The 20,613-nt window shown below is 39.5% G+C and overlaps 1 protein-coding gene across 9 annotated transcripts in view; it reads right to left on the minus strand.

Moving 5' to 3' along the window:
• The window catches only part of ATF7IP (activating transcription factor 7 interacting protein), a 166,667-nt gene that overhangs the window by 113,187 nt on the left and 32,867 nt on the right, over window positions 1–20,613 (minus strand). Inside the window, exon 1 of one of the 9 annotated variants that reach the window (XM_048835334.2) lies at window positions 1,841–2,038. The exons of the other annotated variants lie outside the window; for them this stretch is intronic. Within the exon in view, the coding sequence (XP_048691291.2) occupies window positions 1,841–1,842 (2 nt within the window). The 5' untranslated portion in view covers window positions 1,843–2,038. Of the gene's footprint in view, window positions 1–1,840; window positions 2,039–20,613 lie in introns of those variants that run through there. 9 annotated transcript variants of the gene reach the window in all.

The raw sequence follows: 20,613 nt of genomic DNA on the forward strand, positions 1-20,613 counted from the left end.
ACAATTCAGCAAAGCACATGTTTATGTCCATCCCTATGCAGGCCATGTCTACACTACCTCATGTTGGCAAAACTCGTCACTCAGAGGTGTGAAAAAACCACCCCCTGAGCAATGTACATTTCGCCAGCATATGCACTCATGTGCACAGCATCTCCTACCAACATAGTTAATGCTGCTAGTTTAGGTGGTTTTATTATGCTGACAGGAGACCTCTCTCCTGTAGGCACAGAGTGACTACACAAGCTATCTTACAATGGCACAGCAGTATCAACACAGTTGTGCCACAGTAAGCTTGCTAGTGTAGACATGGCCTCGGTGCGGCACTTAAGCATGCACTTAAAAGTATGTGCTTAAGTGGTTTGCTGAAGCTGGGCCTTCGCAAACAGAACCCGAGTTCAAAATAATTTTCACCTTTTCAATACCATTTCTATTTGAGGAACAGTTCCTCCACCCCCACCGAAGTAACAGCTCAGATTTTTCCTAATTTTGTGTGTCTTGCGTCTCCTAGATAAGCTAAGTGGCTTAATGAACCTGTAACTATGACATTAATTTTAGAACTCTTCCTACATTACAGGGCAGCTACTCTGTGTAGGTGCATTTACTCAAATTAAATCTTTTGGCTTTACCCAAGCAATTCCACAGAGTTGAACCTAACTTTGTCCACTACTATTTGTCTTGACAGATGCTATAAGAAGTGGAAACAACATTCACTCCCAAAATATATATTTGTTTTTAAAGAGGAGGAGAGTGGTGGGTGCAGAGCATCTCTCCCAATAACTTGGTGTTTTCATTAAAAATGCACATTCCAGTAAGCACCACGAAAACAATTCAGGAGCTTAAAAGCAATCAGTTTGTTAACTTGTTAAATCAGATCCTCTCTCTCTCTGTCTCTCACACACACACTCCTTTGTAATAAAATATAGACAAGAGCCTCAACTTGTTCTTAGAATTACATTACAATGCTTATTTGGATTATAAAAAGTAGCAGTATTTCTTGAAGGGAATTTAGCCATATCAACAAGAGTCGCTAGTCTATTTTTTTTTCTTCCTAGGACTATTATAGGGTTTAATCTTTACAGAGAATGCAAAACCTCAGCTTTCCATGAATTGCAACACCTCAAAGCCTTACGTATAAATATTGCTACTGCCACACATTTGTAAAACAGCAGAAGTGAATGTTCTAACACGGTGACATTTACAGCCATCCAAATACGTTTGTTTATAAAAACAATTTGAGTTAACACAGTTTTAAGATGAGTTAGTACATTTTAAACACATCTGTGGTGTTGTATATGTCTTATTTGCACTTTTGACATAAACACAGGATTCATTACTACCACCCCCCATTTGGTAACATAATTAAACAATATCAAGCGGAGTTAATTATGCAAAGGAAGTTGTTACATAATGTCACAACCCTTGTAAAACTGAAGACTATAGCTACTTCTGAAATCCCCAAATGACATGAAATTATGCAACATGTACCAAAAAATACCGATTGCACACTTGAACTAATCATTCTTAGGCAAAGGGTAAAAAAAGATTACAGCTACTACACGAAGAAAAAAACTTGAAAATTGTTTTTAAAAAAATCAATTCCGCTTTTGTTTTGAAGTTTTTCTACACATTACAAGAATATCGCCTAAACCACACCTATATTACGGAAGAAACGTACAGTGAATACTTACACAAAACACATGACGACTAAAGCTACAAGAGAACATTAACAGACATATGATTCACTATTCCAAGTTAGGCCTCTTCACCGTAAGTATAGAAGGTTCTGTTAGAGCCAACTCAGTATGCACTTTAATGAAGAAAGTAAGGCATTTACACTTACATTTAGAATAGCTTTCTTCTAAATTAGTCCAGGTACTACGTGCATCTAACTGCAGTGATGCAATTCTGACCTCTTAGCCTTTGCAACTGTGGCATCAGACAGCTCATCTCAGAAGAATCTGATGTCATTAACAGCAGCCCTCTGAGGTCACTTGTCAGACATAATGAAAGAAGAGAGTGAAGAGGAAATGGCAAAAAACTGTAAAATAAGCAGGAGTAGCATTAAGAAATTGTGTTAAACTTACTATGTGTCATACAAACATTAATATTTTTAACTCTTTTCTTTTGGTAACCAAAAATGGCTATTTGAAAATCTACGTAAAAGAGCTTTTCAATTTCTCAAAAATGTGAACCGTAACATGCTGTTAATATACTAGGCTTGTTTTTCTCTAGGGAAGATTTGCTTTCTGCAGAGAGATGATGTACACCTGCTGGGGCTTGTTTGGTTTGTTTGCTTTCTTACTTACTACACCTAGTCACCTATGCACTGCCACTACTAAACACACCAAATCCATCAAATATAATTCAAGGAGGCAAGACTTCTTGTACCTTCAAAACTTGTTGACGTTTTATTTCCTGTAATTAAAATTTGGTTAGAATACTGATTACTTTTTTTTTTCTGGGGGGGGGGGGGGATTTGTTTACTTTTACATTAAATAATTATAAAATCTTTTGTAAATGTAAAAAACATACCCAAAAGAGAGCCCCCTGCAGCCATGTTGCCACCTTATCAGCTCTCCCAGCAACAGAAACTATACTTGACTAGTCTGATGTCACAGGACTGAGCGGAGATTTGCATAGCCCCTCTGGTTGGCTGCTGAAGATTATCAGTAGCTGGAGACTGAACAACCAGAAGGAGGCATATAAAAATCTGCCTGGCAACAAGCTAAAAATAGAATCAGTACATTGGGCTGAGACCTCGAATGGGTGTGAAAATGGGAGCAGACTACAAGCCAATCCATGATGCCTCCCTCAATTTGTAAAATTTACATATATGTAAGTACAATATATATGTCCTTCCAAAAAATATTTACACCTGAAACTGTATAGCTATGTAGCAGAGACAGATAAGCAACTTCTCTGCAAATACAAGAAATGGAAGAGTCACACAGTCTTCAAATACTGCACTGAAGGCAAAGGTGTTAAATATTGTATAATACATTTTTCTAAAGTTTGTGCTTTTTTAAGAAAGAAAAAATTAGTTTTAAAAAGCCAAGCTAGGATAGTCATTTTCATTAAGCATTTTATTAAAGCCCCCCATTACACTCAAACAAAAAAAATTAGTGACATTTTCATAGTTATAATCTGTCATATACATTTTTATACTTCCTCTCTCATTATTTCCCATAATTAACGGGTGTGAGTATGCAAATGGGTGTGAACACAAACTGTTATGTTAGACCTATTATCTCTGCCAGTTTAATTTGGTGATGTTACAACCAAACATTTGACAATACTATCCACTAAAATGGAAGTGATTGTGACCATCATTCATATTGGACTGTGGCATCTCTCAAATTGAGATTTTACTCCTGCCTTGTAAATTATCTTTCTGCTGAGGAGACCATTAGCCCACAAGATACACAATGAGGAGCAATAGCAGAGATTCCAGACTACAGGACTCTTCTCATAAGGAATTTAGCATGGTGAGCAGCCTGTACATAGAAAAGAAAGCTTCCATTTACACACAAAGTCTCTTGGTAATAAAATAGAATCCAGCATGGGGTGGGGTGGGGGGTAAGCATACAGCAATTTTTAAAGTTTTCGCAAATATATTTCTGAAATTACTCTAAGTAGGGCAAAGATCAGTATCCACGAAGTTTTACTAGAGACCTCCTCTCATCCCCCGAGATAATCAACTTCAGCAGTCCAATTTTCACCAACTTCACTGCCAAATTATTGCATATATGTACACACATGTGCACACACTCACACAAACATTGTCCTCTAGGTTGTACAAATTAAGTCAGGATTTTTATTTTATTTATTTATTTTATTTTTGTAACCAGAGATGGCTGCTAGCATGCAGAACATAGACAGAGCAGTTAATAGTTTGGGATCCTTCAACAGAGCAGAATCATGAATACACGACATAAATGAAGTATTCAGTTCCACCAAAAAGGAAGACAAAAGAAATGTGAACATTAGGAAACTTTTAAAGAATAAATGTTGGAAGGAAGAAGTGTCACTTTTTCATGAAACAGGTTTCTATAAGTAGTAGTTTTATCAACCATATCTATAGTCATAAAAATTTACTAGGTCACTTTCTATTGAAAAATGGTACTCAATTATTTTGTTATTTTTATTGGTTGGTGTGGTCCTTTACCCATAAAGCAGCTGTTTGACTAATATTTACAGACTAAATATTTTCAGTAAGTATCAACTGCTGTCAGGTATAGCTAACCAATGTTGTTTTCTTTTTACTACTAATGGCAAAGGGAAGAGAAACACCCAATGCCAGCTCTTCAATTTATTAGTATGAACAATGGCCCTGGATAATGACAGATACCGCATGTTTCTATAATGCTGAACAATCACTTTCTAATAAACATCGATGACAGTAAGAAATCAACAATCTCAAGCACAGAGTTGAGTAAGATGTATTTCAACTAGTAATGTATGATAGTAGATTTAATTCTCTAAGGTCAACAGTCAGCCAGTTATTATTTTATCTTTGCTGCCAGGAAAATGTGTGTCATTCAAGTCAACTCAAAAATATAAAACTATGCACTCAAAGAAAAAGATTCAAGAAATTTTTCAAAGAGCATTTCCACACTGCATTTCAATTTGTCAACTTCAATCATAAGCTGTTACAGCCCAGCCACTTCTTCAGCCTAACTGTGCCACAAAGCAAATTCTACAGTCAGAACAAGTAAAAAGACTGTCAAAGCTTAACAAATGAATCATTACTCAGGCGGACTGAGGAGGAGCTCACAATGGGAAACAGGAAGTGAGTAAATATATCACACCAAAAAATATGGCTCTTTTATGTTGCTTTGGCATTGAAAAGGAGCTATAAACTTAACCAGCTTTCTGAGGGGTTTGACAACACAGTGTTCTCTCTACTCCGCTGTGCTCTGGCAATTCCTCTTTGCCAGAATGCTTCCTTGAGATCAAAAACAGGGTACTGATCGGCAGTACTGTGTACCAGCATCTTTTATGCTGTCTTCTTGTTCCCTAACCTTTCATTTAAAAAAAGTCTTTAGCTCACAGGTTACCAAGATTGCTTCAAACCAACTGTAACTGATCCAGTGACATGCCTACGATTGCAAAACCTGAAATAATAACTAAGAAGTGTGACATGCCTTGTCTATTTCAATGGGTGCTAACTAAAAATGACCAATGATAATACTTCATTGTTACCAAATTTCATTGCTTGCCAGAGTATGTAAGAAAGGAGAGAGAAGAACATATGAAGATTTGTATAATCCACAGTGATAGTTCTTTTGGCACCTTAAGCAAGTAGTTTTGGGAGACTACCACCAATCCCTCTCTCTCCTCCAAACCAAGAAGGAGTCAACCCAAAGAAGCCTGGTAGAGCCCAACAGAGTATCTGATGCTCATCCCCATCAGGGTGCTGCCAAACTCAAGTAGTCCACGAGCCATACACGCCTCAGCAAGGAAAAGCCAAGCTTGAGGTTCCCAGCAGAACTGATGGCGTACAAGTATTATTTTCTAGCTCATTTTTATAAATGCTAATGTTTTGTTTGCATTTTGACCATTGCTGTGCATTGAGCAAACACTTTCAGGAGGCTTTCAGTTCTGAGTAGAAAACTTCCATGCCTATTATTTGTACATGAAGATTGTTTTTTATTTTTTAAAAGTTTAGTCACAATAATTATTCAGTTTTTGAGTATGAGAATGACAAAATTACAACCACCCCATTATAAAGAAAATGGTGGCCTTTCTTTGTACAGCCCTACTGCCAAAACTTCATGAGGTTGAAAGCTAAAATGCTGCAAGGGAGCAGCTCTCATTGAGGAGCAGTACCCTGTCTCATCTACAAGCAAACTGGTTTTAATTTGACAGTTATACACATATGAAATCAAATATCAAGCATTTTCCTATTATTTACATTTTTCATGTAATGAAATGACTACTAGTAATATGGATACGCCTCACATGACATCCAATACTTACATTTCTGCATTTTCTGGACAATTTAAATTATTATTTTTATTCATTTAAAATAAATGTTTGACATCACAGCAGGAAAAACTGAAAAAATAGGTACTATCGAAGTCTTCAGGGTCAATGGTTTCTCCTCACCTAGACTGAGATATCCAAGTTCTGTCTCCAGAGCCATGAGTAAGCTGAAGACCCACTGTAAGGGATGTGGGGACTGCCCTGAGCAGAATTATGGTGTAGGTGCCACATGTGATCTACACGAGTCCATCTGAATGAACAGATGAAGCTTTCCAGAGGCCAACAGACTCACATAAAAACAAGGCAGAGGCATATTTGATCTCTTCAACTGGAAACTCTTAAAAACTCAAACACATCTCATTGATCAAACATTAGAAGAGAAGAACTGCATAGTGCTGGTTCCAGCTGTGAAATGGTAACACAGTTCTTGTTGCTTGAAAGCACTGAGAGGAGTTGCTGTCAAGAAGCAGATCGCTGATTATCAAATTTAGTAACCTGATTTTGTCTGTGGACTATATCAATCAGATTCTTCAGCGATAGGTGGAAGACCCCAATATGAACAATACTTTCACATGACAGGGCAGGGGGTAGGCAGATAAATGCTGCCCAAGTCCCATGAGCAATCAACTTACAACAAAAAATCCTCATTTCCTTTGTATCTTTTTGTTCCAATTCACATAGTTGCATATGTTACTCACACTTAAAATTACTGAATCCTATTAAAATTAGTATTTACTACCACAAAAGGTAAATAGTTACTTTATACCACCTTCCCTTTTAGAGAGATCTTAGTGAAGGGATTCCTACAATACTGCACCTACATTTTTATCCTCTATAAAGTAGGAAGATTTTTTTGGTTTATATGGATACACATCTATTAAGCTTTTATTAAAATTAATGTATTTAAATTAATGCAAATATATTTGTGTTTTAATTAAAAATAGCTCATTTAAATTTGGGGTTAAGTTTTACTCCATAACACCCACAAACTCTCCCTCTCAAAGCCAGAGACATCCTGATTTTAATTCGAACATAATAACCTTTCTTAAATAAGATTCTCAAAATTTATCTGGACTGCTAATAATAAAACCAGCTTGAGTTCTATTTTAAATACACAAGGAAAAGTGTTGAGGGAGAAGAATGATTTACTATAGCCCATAGCTGTGCTGGATGGTTCCACCTGACATCCAACTACCCCAAACAAAACATGGAGTTTCTGTCAAAATATCCATCACAGAAAGTCAGTATTGCATCCATTAAAAGGGCAGAGACTACTGAAAAAATCAATGTCTAGTTTGCCAGAGTATCCTAAAGGGAACATAGGTATTGAAGCTTGAAATACCTTAGCCTAGGGCTAATTAAGTCTTGTACAGACATGATTCTAAGAATTCATGTGTCTGTTTGCTCTTGATCAAATATAGTCCATCATAATGAGGACTAACAGTATGTAGTAACCCCTTTAGGAGTTATACTATCTAGAAACAAAACACCTTTACAACTTTAATACAGGCTTACAACTACAGTATATTTTTAAAACTGTGTTTTCAATCCTTATTGCTACATAAACAGATGATTTTATTGACTCTGTTCAGTCCTGAGAAGAAACAAGAGAAGCAGTTATAATTAAATGAAAGAAACCACAAGTGTATTAGCAAAAGGGACTTGGGTCACAAAAAACAAATAGCTTGTATGGTGTATACTCAAGAGCGCAGCATTTCCCTTCAACTGTGGCCCATTTGGAAAGGGTTAAATGCAGTCATGGAGCAATAATTTGCTGTCTTTATTTATTTACACATCTAAGATATATGTCCATGCTAAAAAATTCCTATATACCATGTCAACATTTAATTCCTTGATTCAGAGATTAAATCTACTTCTGAAAATAAATGTAATATGTGAGTTAAAGCCCCAAGATGTGAAAACGTAGGTGACAATGAAGAACCAAATCCAAGCCTGGCATATGGAGGAGGCCAGACTAACCCTGTCTGAAGTCCACTAAAAAGGCTTGACAATAATGATGATATAACACAAATTTTCTGAAAAAAAAAATGCCCCACAGAAACTGGTAACTAATTTCACATTTGATCACACCGGGGACATCTCTCTCAAACAGCAGGACGGGAGGTCAAAGATCCTTTGGGTGCAGTACTCCAAACCTCTATATTACTGTAGTAGCATAAATTAGATTACCTTCACTTTTTCCTGGTGACCAGAGCCACAACTTTAGCCATAAAGCAAGAACTTATACAGACTTTGAACAGCTCTACTAAAATTTTGTCAGGTTTCTTTAAATTAAATCATGTGAAGACCAAAGTCTCAGCATCATCCCTTTTGATCTCACCAATTCCATCTGCTCTTTGATATCATTGACACACAGAACCTGGTACATAGGGCACCAAATTCTATATCAGATATAACTAGGCATTCACACAGCAAATTAGAAGGTGGCACTGATGGGAGCTCTGAAGGCAAAGAAACATTTTGGTTTATACAAAATGCCAGTGAAATTTTTTTACCCAGGTCAATCTTAGATTCAAATCTTTTTTTCTGACCATTTGTATCTGAAGAGACAGCTTTCTTTGAGCGTAAAGAGTAAAAGTGTTAAGCCTGGAAGATTAAAAACATTCATGGTTGCGGGAGAGGAAGGGGATCATCTCTTTGGAATTCTATGCACTTTCTCTGTGTAATTGTGTCCTTCCTGCAGTTACATTTTCTTTATCTACCGTAGCTACTTATCTGCCCCCCTCCCCCGACCTCCTCATTACTGTAATTATCTGAGCACCTCACAACCTTGAATGCATTTATCCCTGCCACACCCCTGTGAAGTAGGTAAGTACTATCAGCCCTATCTTAGAGATCGAGAACTGAGGCACAGAGAGACTAAGATCACACAGGAAGTCTTGGACAAAGCAGGGAACTGAACCTGCGTCTTTCAAGGACCATCCTTCCTCTTATTTAATTAATGCCTCATTTTAACAGCAAATGCCTGCAAGGTTAGACTTCCTCCAATATGATTCACACAGTTCTAGAATGTTCTACAGGCGGTCCCTGGTATACATTGGGGTTGTGCTCTTGAAAAGGGCGAAGGATAACGAAATGATGGATACTGGGAACGGATACCTTCCACCCCCACTCTGCCTCCTCCTGCCCCCCCTTTCTTCCCACCCAGTTCCGCCCCCTCCTCTGAGTGTACTTCATCCCTGTTCCTTCCTCCCCCTTCCCCCCCCCCCCGAGCCTCCTGCACGCCACGGAACAGTTGATCGTGGTGAGCAGGAGGCGCTGGGGGTGGTGTGAGGAAGGGCACTGGTAGCTAACGACAGATATGCGGAAAGACACAGATCGGAACATGTTTCCCTATTGATGAGCGACGGATAAGCAAAACAACAGATAAGAGGGAGACGTATACTGGGGACCCCCTGTATAATTAATCTGTATTACATTAGGTGACTTTCAAGTAAAGGAAACTAGCCATAATCTACAGCAAGAAACAAATTAAAGAATGAAATGCATGTCTATTTGCTACTGCCTATAATTAAAGGTAAGAGCCTACTGTCAATTGCCGACTATTTTGGTTCATTTTTCCAATTATAATGAAACAAAAGCATTTCATACAGTTACTTAAAAATATACAGAAAGTATAGTCAATCTGAAGAGTTGCCTTTTTCAACAGTCATCATATGAAGTTTGTGGATTTGTTCACACTTGCAAGGTCACAGCTGCATATGATATAAGCAAAAGGCTCGCAGCAAAAAAAAAAAAAAAAAAAAAAGTCTGCCCAGAGTGGTTGATCTTGGAGAATTAGGATGATCTTTCACATACACTGTGTTAACTCACAGAGATGGTGTCCAAACACTCAGTCTACCAGCATTATCTTGATTTTGAAAGACAGTGCTAATATCCCTTCCTGTTTTAAAGAAACCAAGGTTTTGTTCTAGTTTTACAAAAACAGCTTGGTGACCGGATACTTTCTCCGTGTCCACCCAAAGTTGTAAGGCACAAATGTGTTAGCCTCACAATGCCCAATGGTTCTCACAGTGCTGCCCATTACATATATAAAAAGACACCTCCCCCTCCAAAAAAATTTTTTTAACATCTCATGATTTTCAAAGGTTCGGGTTGGCCATACCACATGAAAACAACAACACAGCACATGGGCTCAGCTCAGAAACATCTAGGCCAGACAGCAGGAGCAGTGGGTGACTGTAGGAGCTAGTACAGTAGCCATACTACCACCAGGAGTGAGTGGGAGGAGAGAGGGATGACAGAAAGCTAGAAGGGGGGGTGGAGGGACTAATTGGCCTGTTTCTCACCCTTGCACACCCACGTATTCCTGAGCTGCCTTCCAAAGTGACAAGTGTCCTAGCTTTGCATTCTAAAAATGGACATCGTATTCACAGAAAATTAAAGACGACTGAATTATACTGCATTTATTAATCAAGACAACAACAAAAGGTTAAATACACAAACAGTGAAGAATCCACGCTGTTCTAACTCCATGAAATAGGAGAATTCATCTTTGAGACCCAGCTGGACTTATCTCCCCCCCGCAGCAACTCCAGACCCAGAACTGTGCAGGGGAGAGGCCCTGTTCAGGCACACCAGGGCCCATGCAGCCCAATCCCTCCTGCCTGCCACATGAGTTCAGGGAAGAAAAACTGCTGGGAAGGGAGAGCCAGAACTCAGCCAGCAGAGATAAGCAACTACAGAAGGGACCTTCAGACAGTGATGACATCAATACGTGATTTTTCCATGAGCCAGGGACCCCTTGATGCCAACTGGCAGAGGGAACAGGGTTTTATGGGAATCTCTTGGGCTTATATGTGAGGTTTCTAGAGAGAGCCAGTAGCCCACTTGTCACCCTAATCATTGCAAAATGTATGTAAAGATAACATGTTAGAAGTTATGTAACTACATTGAAAATTATGTTCTTAAGGTCTTGGTAATACAGGTGACCAGGGGATGACATGACTCCGACAGGTTCCTTTCAGGTAGGAGGTAAGAGACGCTTATCTCTCTGTCTGGTCATATGTGTATTGTCCACTTCACAATGGAGGTCCTTTTGCATACCGAACCTGATGCTAATCAAGAGATTGTTTTTTCCTATGGCTTTCCTCGCTTGTTGATTTCACCAACAGCAGCGGGTGTCCTGTTTATGAATAAGAACAAATAATTGTTCTGATATATCTAGGAGTGCCAAGAGACACCCTGGATCCTTCACCACGGAGACAAGCTGACAGCATTTGTTTGTCATATGAAAAGAGGGTAACAGTCTGCCTGGCTGTAAAGCACTGGTGTGCAACACTATTGGACATGAGAGTATCTTGTTAATTAAGTCTAGACTCTAAAATGAGTGTTATGATTTTATTTTATATGTAACCATTTGTTTCATAATTCTATTGCTATTACTTTGAATCTCTATGCTTTGTTAAATAAACCTATTCTTGATTTCACTATAAACATTTCTAAGTGACATGTGAAGCGGAGCGGTGATCAGAGGTGGAACTGGTAAGCTGGGATGTACAGTTTCTTTGGAATCAGTGGATTTGTGAATAGCGTGTGTCCAGTGAACGAGGGGCTGGACACTCCAGAGAGACGCTCAGAGCGGTTGCAGTTTGCCTTTCACTAACCTGGAGAGACAGCGAGGCCTAAGCAGAACTAAAGGGGAGTAGTTGTGTTGCAGGTGGCTGGTGGAGTTGGGGAGCTGAGACCCAGCAGACACAAACAAGGTTTCCTCATCCTAAGGGCAGGTGCTTTATGAGGTGCCTCAATTCTGGGTACCCACAGGAAAGCGTCACATCCTCCAGTTTTTACTCTGGACAATTTTTCCTGTATGTCTTTTGACTGTTTCCTCCAACTCCCTACCCTCAGTGTCTTCACTTAAGTCTCACTTCAACTACCCTCCATGCTACCCTTTCCTCTATCTTCTTAATTCCCACCCTTCAATGTCCCCTTCCTCTTCTTACTCTACTTCCTTCTCAACAAAACCCCCACCCAATTTTTTTTTTAAAAAAGAAACCAGCAAAAAATTATGAGACTAACATGACATTTGCAGGCTATCACATTGTTCACTCTTCTTGAATGTTATATTCCCTCCCTCAGAGGTCTGTTTTTACTATTTAAGGTTGTAAACTCTTCACTGCAGGGACATTCTCCTTGTTTGAAAAAATGCCTAGCATAACGGGATCCTGATCTCAGCTGGGGTCCCTAGATGCTACCTTAATAAATAAATAATAAATAATAATAATGGCTTCATGCTCTTCTACAGGAAAACAGAAGCTGCTGAAGAAAAATTAATAAACAATGTTTAGTTTTGACTACCTCTGTTTCACATTTTTATTTCTGCTGTAAAATTGTCAAGCTGGACATCTGCTATAAGAAAACAATGCAACCTTCTGGAGAAAGATGTCAAGAATATATAGTCAGTTTATTCAACAACAAGACTTAACACTTTTACATTTCCCAAGCAGTGAAACCTGTTGCAAGATACATAGCAACTGCCAAAGGACATGCAAAAGTCACTAAACACCCAACGTTCAAACATATGGATACACTGATTCATTTATTGTGCAACACACATTTGTTGACTATGAGCTGTCACCCTTCACCCTGAAGGTGATCATATTTCAGTGGTGCTGTATGCATATCAAGTAATACAGAACTGGTGTCTTTTGTGTCCGTTACATTTTCTAAAAGTGAAGCTGCTGAATATTCAGACTTGTTTAATTTCCATAGTGGAACAATATCTTCTAGGGGATGGGGACAGCACTGCCTGTTCCCGAGGAATAAGACAGTGGTTGTGGAAAGTCTGAAGTAAAACTGACAGTAAGTAAAGTCCCATGACACTGGCAGCACAAGTATGAGCAGTGGCTCGAAAACAAGGTGACGAAGTGAGTACAGCTGCTATTGCCCACTGCCATTGCAGGACAACACAAAATGAGTATTAAAGTAGCTATGGGGAAGAAGAAGTCCGGAAATATTTGCTGTATATTTTCACTTTTTTTTTTTAATATATAAAGTTAATTAAAATAAACTACCAGGAAATATTTCCAGTTCCACTGTAGTTTACGAAGCACTTTGGGACCCCTCAGGACGATACATGAGTATAACATGGTATTAGCTCTGAGAGAGGTTTAAAAATAACCATTAAAGAGGGACTTAGATCTAAAAAGCACAAAAAAAAAAGTGCTCTCAGAGAGGGAACAACGATATAAGGTGAGTGAGAAAGCAGTTTTCAAGATAACTGATTTTTCTGCTAGACTTCTCTTGCCAACAAGCTAATCCACTGTTTAATTTGTTCATTGTTCTTTTTATAAAGAAACAGGGAAAACATGTATGTCTGAAATTGCAAAAGAAAACTGAGGAGGTTTCTCTCTCTAAAGATGAACTAGCTTCCCATCTTTTAGACTCAAAAATGGCTATAGTTGGACTTCAAACTAGATTTAATTATCTGCATTTCTAAGTGGTTGTGAACAAGATTCTCCTCTATGAAGTCTGGATAAGACATCTGTTTGCAGGAGGGGAGCAGAGTGGAATCAACAGACAAATTAACTTCAGTTCTTAAAAAAAAAAAAAGAATGCTGCTCAATGAATACACACAAAGAGAGAGAGAGAGAGCGCGTGCAAATTTGAAGTTCCAAAACCTAGGTCAACACTTGCGAGCCATAATAACGTGGTCTTCCATGAGGATTTTAGATCCAAATTTGCCTCTCCCATGCAAACCCGAAGTTTCACTATTTTATTTTAAATTATAGACATGAAATGCCAAATCATAAAGTGAGGCTACAGACAATATGACAGGTTTCAGAGGAACAGCCGTGTTAGTCTGTATTCGCAAAAAGAAAAGGAGTACTTGTGGCACCTTAGAGACTAACGAATTTATTTGAGCATGAGCTTTCGTGAGCTACAGCTCACTTCATCATGAAGTGAGCTGTAGCTCACGAAAGCTCATGCTCAAATAAATTCGTTAGTCTCTAAGGTGCCACAAGTACTCCTTTTCTTTTTACAGACAATATGACATCAACCATACCAAATCATTTAAAGTAAACTGATCTAACAAAGCTTTACAGCATCTTTCATCTTCAAAGCAATCCACAAACATTAGCAAATTGAGCCTCAAAACTCTTTTTTAAGTGAATTATAACATTTTAGAGATGGGGCGCATGCACGCACACATGCAGAGTTAAGGTCACACATTCAAAAGCTGTCTCTTTGGGGGTTCAGTAAGAAGCCTATACGGCCAGATTTTCAGAAGTACTAAGCTTCAACTGGAGCCCTGGGTGTGCCTCATTTCTAAAATATCAGGTCCTTAGATAGTCAAATAACCAATAACCAGGTGACCAATAACTAAAGCATCCAAAATGAGAGATTGCTTTGAAAGTTAACCTGTAAATTACTTGGCCAAAGCCAAAGGGGGACTATGTCAGAGCCAGGATTAGAATTCAAGCATTTGACTCCCAGTTCTCTGTTCAAACCAAGAAATCATACCTTTCCCTTTTTGTTCATGTCTCACATTTGGACAATGGGAAGTTGAAATGTACCATATGTACAGATATAGTATTTAACAAAAGAGAGGCACCCACACTACCCTAATTTAGTTATGAAGCTACAAAGTCACTTTCTCCCGCAAATTAAAGACATTTTGAAAGCCTATGTTATTAACTACAGATTTTAGATGCACAGTAGACAGAATGTTTTACTATGTCACGGACAGACTGGCAGTAATGAAAAACAAAAGCATATTTTGGCACCCATATGCTTTTTTTCCTCAGCACTACATTTCCACAATTAATAGTTTAGACGATAATGATTTTAAATAAATGAGTTTTCATTATTAGTTTCCTCTGATGTTATGCTACTAGGCTTAATACGTTCCTCCCACCATTCGGTATTTGGCTTTCAGAAGTCTCATAAAGCTTGAGCAGCCTGCTAGAAATTTAAACTATCAAAACCTGTGATGTTTCAGAGTAACAGCCGTGTTAGTCTGTATTCGCAAAAAGAAAAGGAGTACTTGTGGCACCTTAGAGACTAACCAATTTATTTGAGCATGAGCTTTCGTGAGCTACAGCTCACTTCATCGGATGCATACCGTGGAAACTGCAGCAGACTTTATATATACACAGAGAATATGAAACAATACCTCCTCCCACCCCACTGTCCCGGACAGTGGGGTGGGAGGAGGTATTGTTTCATATTCTCTGTGTATATATAAAGTCTGCTGCAGTTTCCACGGTATGCATCCGATGAAGTGAGCTGTAGCTCACGAAAGCTCATGCTCAAATAAATTGGTTAGTCTCTAAGGTGCCACAAGTACTCCTTTTCTTTTTGCAATCTGTGATGTGTATTTTTAAATTGGGGTTAATCAAGTGGGGTGAATTCAGAAGAAAGAAAGCTGGGGGAGAAGGATATGACAATCAGACCTTAAGTAGTCGTCTCTGAAATATCGCACAAATTTAAATTAGACATAGTTTTAAACAACGTAAAAAAACCAAAACACAACTCTTGATTATTATGCCCCTATCTATCATCAGACAGGTATTTTGAAGACTCAACACTGCCTGAATTGAAACTTATTCAAATTTGGTTGGGGGGGGTGGGGTGGAGAAGAGGAGATGGCAGAGAGAGAGAGAGAGAGAGAGAGAGAGAGCGCGCACACGAGAGAGCGTGCGCCTTTCCCTGTTAGCTGCACTGCTGCTAACGCTAGCTATAATCATCTGTGGCCAAGAGACAGCACACACAGTTGCTAAGCAACTCTTCTTGGGCCATCTCAATACCAGCTTTCTGCCACTTGGGAATACTTAAATGAACCTAGCACTTGCACATTAAAAAAACCCAGAGGGAATGCATTACTAAATGCAATACCAACTGCAGATGAACTCTTCACAACGTCTGATCAAGCAGGCCATAGACCCGTCAAGAGAAAATTTAAAAATAAACAAACAAGCAATCAGCTTATACCATTCATTCATTTCAAAATCAAATTCATTTTTCTATTTTGATCACTACTAAATTTCAGCCATGAAGATTTGTTTTGTTGCCGTTTTTGTAAAGCACATTAAGACCTCATGTGAGGGCAAGCAAAAGGTTGCAAGGAAAAATGCAATTGTTAAAAAATTGCAGGGAGTATTTATTTTTCCACTGTGACAGTCTGTCCCCTTTTTTACAGGACTACGATAAATTTTGAACAAAATGTGTCTTATGAGGTAACATTTGAAAACTCAGTTTGCTGTTCATTATTGTCCTGGTAAAATATGTATGGCAACATTGTATGTAAAGTTACATGGTTCTACTATATGATATTATTAAGACATGTTCCAAGTCTGAGGAGCAGTGACAAACCAGTTTCCCAGAGACAAAAGGCTAGCCAACACCTCAGCCAGGTGTCAACAAAATCAAATGGACCATCACCTGGTTAAGTGGCTATTCTTTTGCAGGAAAGAGGGTGGGGGCAAAAAAACTACATCTTGACAAAGAAATAGCTGGGAGTTCCCATCACAAAGACTTTGTTTCCTGAACCTCAGCTGGGGATGATTCTCAACAAAGAAAAAGAACTACAGGGAGAGCAGTCATCCCAAATTATCTCTTCCCCTTTCTCTCTGCCCCCAGCATCCACAAACACCTGAACAACAAAACAAGCTGCATTGGACTGGGGGAGGGATCCTGACTGAAGATCCATCCAATAAGGCTGCTGAAATGTAGTGAAAGAAATCTTTGCTTTGAATTCACTTAATAAGCTAAGTTAGGCATTAGTTGTGTTTTACTTTTATTTTGTTGTAACCAATTCTGACTTTTATGCCTCAATACTTGTAGCCACTTATAATCTATCTTGCTGTAATTAATGAATTTGTTTTACTGTTAGATAAACCAGTGTGTTTGAATTGAGGCGTTTGGGAAACTCCATTTGGGATAACAGGATTTGTGCATATCATTTTCTACTAATAAAATGGACTTTATATGAGCTTGTATTGTCCAACAGAGAGCTGGGCAGTACAAGACATACATTTCTGGGGAAAAACTGGAACTGGGAATTGTCTGCAACGTAGTTCATGAGTAGCTGGCCATAGCACTCATACAATATAACTGGGAGTAATTTACATGCTGGATGCTGTGTGTGAGCAGACCAAGAGTGGTAGCTCTCACAGAAAAGCACTGCAAAAGACACCCCAACGTGGAGAACTGAGGAGAAAGCTATTCATCGGTCCAGATTGTACTCTGCACATAACATCCCATCCACTCCTAAATTTTTCTAGATATTTACCTGTACATGATTTTTCCACATAACAAGAACCCTAATCTTCATGGGTTGTGGTGACATTACAGTGTGGTAGGAAGAAACAGCACTGTACAAAGAACAGTTACTTTACAGTAACTGTGGTTCTTTAAGATGTATTGTACACATGGATTCTATGCCACACATACTTTCCCTGTGACTAAGGAGTCCTACTCCTATAGGATTTTGTATTAGTGAAGGAAATAAGGAATGGTTAGGCTCATTCTGCCCATTATGCCTCAGGTGAAGGGGCCCTGCAAGGACATCTGAGGTGGAGGCATGGCTCCAGCTTACACAATTGGCCAAACAAACCTAATCTTTGTATAGTATCAGATGCATATAAAGTAGCCTAGAGGGAGGTTCTAGCTATCAGCTGTTCCTCTAGTCTGCTGTATTTGAGTTCTTCCCTGTGATCCTGTGGGAGTCGTTCCATAAACTGAGACAATTTATCCCAGTGCAAACCGATGCTTCTGGCAAAACAAAGAGTGGTTTGCAATACACATCTGGAGACTAGCAGAAGAATAGATTTTTCTGCCAAACAGATCCAGTCTCAGAGTCTTTTTCTCTCAGTGTTGTTTTAGGAGGCCCTTACTGCCTGGGCCTGGATTGTTCCTGGATAGCTGCTATAACAAAATGAGCCTGGCACCAGATGTTAATTAAAAGGACTCAAAGCCCTTGGGAGGAACTCCATACAGTCTGTCTGCCTCTCAGAAGTGGCAGGCATTGATGTTAAAGTCCACCACAAATCCAATGCAGGCTTTAACAATACCTCATTAATAGACACGACAAGTTTACCAGGCATGGAAGAATGAAGATTGCGGAGCAGCTTGTGTGACTTCTCTTGCACTACTTTACAGTGGGATGTCTCGGATCTTGGCCATGTGTTTCCATCAGATCTTGGAATACCTTAAAAGCTGAGGATAGGAGGACTGACTGCCTCATTAGGAGTGGATGATGAAAATGCCATCAGGATCAATTGTTCTTCCATCTCTGCCTCTTCATTCTTAGGACAAGAAAATGTGGCCAGAGGCAGGGGGAGCAGCACAGCACTGGCTTGTGGGAATATAGCTGCATACCCAAAGACCACGAAGCATAGGGATACTGGATAGGTGTACACAGAAGAAAAACAGGGGTCCTATTTCCTGTGAGATCCATGGCCTCCCGTGCTCAAAGAATAGTCTCTGGAATCCCTCCCTGACTGTCAGTGTGGTGCCCATGGAGGAGGAGACTGATGAGCAGGAGATAAGTCTCTACTATATCTTGATGGAAAAGATTAAAAGAACATACCTCTTTCAGTGGTGGGGCTATACTTCTTGGTATGCTCCGATGCTCATGCATCTTTCCTACCAAGTTAGGAAAGCAGACAGTATCAACCTCTCAAATGTACCATAATTTTGGTGGCTTAAGACCTAGTTAGTACTGCTGATGTTATATGAGTCAGCAACGGGGACTCCAGTATCAGGCCCATAGACAGGTCACTTGGTGCCCAAAAGGTTATAAGCATTGAAAGTGATGTTAACTAATTGCTGGATACTGTGAGTACCAAGAATGTCAGAGAGTCAGTGCTGGAGAGAAGGTAGTCAGTGTCTTTAGCCAGCACTGCAAGCACTCTTTTCAAAGCCACTACTGAGGTGCTAGAGGGGCCCCATCTTAGGCCTGTGGCTACAGAATTTGAGAGGAATCTAAAATGTCAATTCGTGTGTCTCCAGTCTGAGGTCCCAGAGAAGGAGATCTACGTCTCGTCTCCAGAGCAATGCTCCTTCCTAACCCTTCTTGAATAAGTCAGTAAGTGCAGTCAACCAATGGAGTCTCTTAGATGTTTCAGCACTGGAGCTCGGAGTGGAATCATGGCTTGGTGGGGCACTAGGCAAAAAGGACAGAAGGAAGAACTGAGCCTTAGCTGTGTCCTTCTCTGTGCCCAGGAAGGTCTTCATGGAGCACTTCAGAAAAAATAACTGAACTAGCATCCCCAGCTTTCTGAGGCCGCTTGGAAAAACAGCAGCAGACGTAGAAATGGTCAAGGATATAACCTTCGCCTACAAGAAAAAGGCACTTAGTGTACCCATTGTTGAGTGGTATAGATACATTACAGTAGGGACATATCTTAAACCCTGGAGATTTAGCTCCAGTCCCAGTATATGCACAAGAATGGAATCAATGTGGACAATCACTTGAAGACAATTCTGTTAGTGAAAGACTCCTAGCTCACGAAAGCTTATGCTCAAATAAATTGGCTAGTCTCTAAGGTGCCACAAGTACTCCTTTTCTTTCCGCTCCTAAATATGAAACACCGGAGGTAATCATCAAGTGATCCATTCCCTGTCACCCATTCCTAGCTTCTGGCAAACAGAGGCTAGGAACGCCATTGATGGACCTATCCCTCCATGAATTTATCGAGTTCTTTTTTTGAACACTGTTATAGTCTTGGCCTTCACAACATCCTCTGGCAAAGAGTTCCACACGTTGACTGTGCATTGTGTGAAGAAATACTTCCTTTTGTTTGTTTTATAGCTGCTGCCTATTAATTTCACTTGGTGACCCCTCGTTCTTGTTATGAGGAGGAGTAAAGTCTGCCTGGGACTTAATTCTCTTGAGTAGACAACATGGCAGAAAGCAAGAACAGAGTTAACAATGGAACTTCTTAACCAGAGAAGCTTTACTCAAAGCACTCTAGAGTTACAGAGTGCTTTGAGGTAAACCAGGTAAAAAGGTTAAACTACTTTTGAATACAATGTAATTTAAAATGAGTACCAAGAAAATCAACAACTAGTTACATATTTACAAACATCAAACACTAAATATAGGGAAGATTAGCTCCAGACTGATATACTGAAAATGCAGATATATTTTAAAGGTAACAATTCTTTCTTTTTTCTGCTATGATAGATTGATCAGTCTGAAACAGAAGGGCTCGAACAACCCCTTTCAGAGAGAACAGCAGAAGTGGAAAGAGGATTACTGACAAATGCTCTGCTGAGCAGTCCACGACCAAGGGTGTGAAGCGAACTTTTTTTTTGTTGGGGGGAGGGGGAAGAAGGGATAGGATGGACTGCAGCTTCCGCTGAAGCTTCTATTTTTTCCAATTAGTAACAGGTGAAATAATGAACAGAGTGGATGAACAGAGCCCATGGAGCCCCTTCAAATGAACATGCTTGAATCATAGAATACCAGGTTTGGAAGGGACCTCAGGAGGTCATCTAGTCCAAGCCCCTGCTCAAAGCAGGACCAATCCCCAATTTTTGCCCTATATCCCTAAATGGCCCCCTCAAGGATTGAACTCACAACCCTGGGTTTAGCAGGCCAAAGCCCAAGCCACTGAGCTATCCCTCCCCTCCATGAAAGGCAGGTTTTCAACATATACA

Source organism: Caretta caretta, chromosome 1 (genome assembly GCF_965140235.1).
Source record: "Caretta caretta isolate rCarCar2 chromosome 1, rCarCar1.hap1, whole genome shotgun sequence".
Lineage (NCBI taxonomy): Eukaryota > Metazoa > Chordata > Testudines > Cheloniidae > Caretta > Caretta caretta.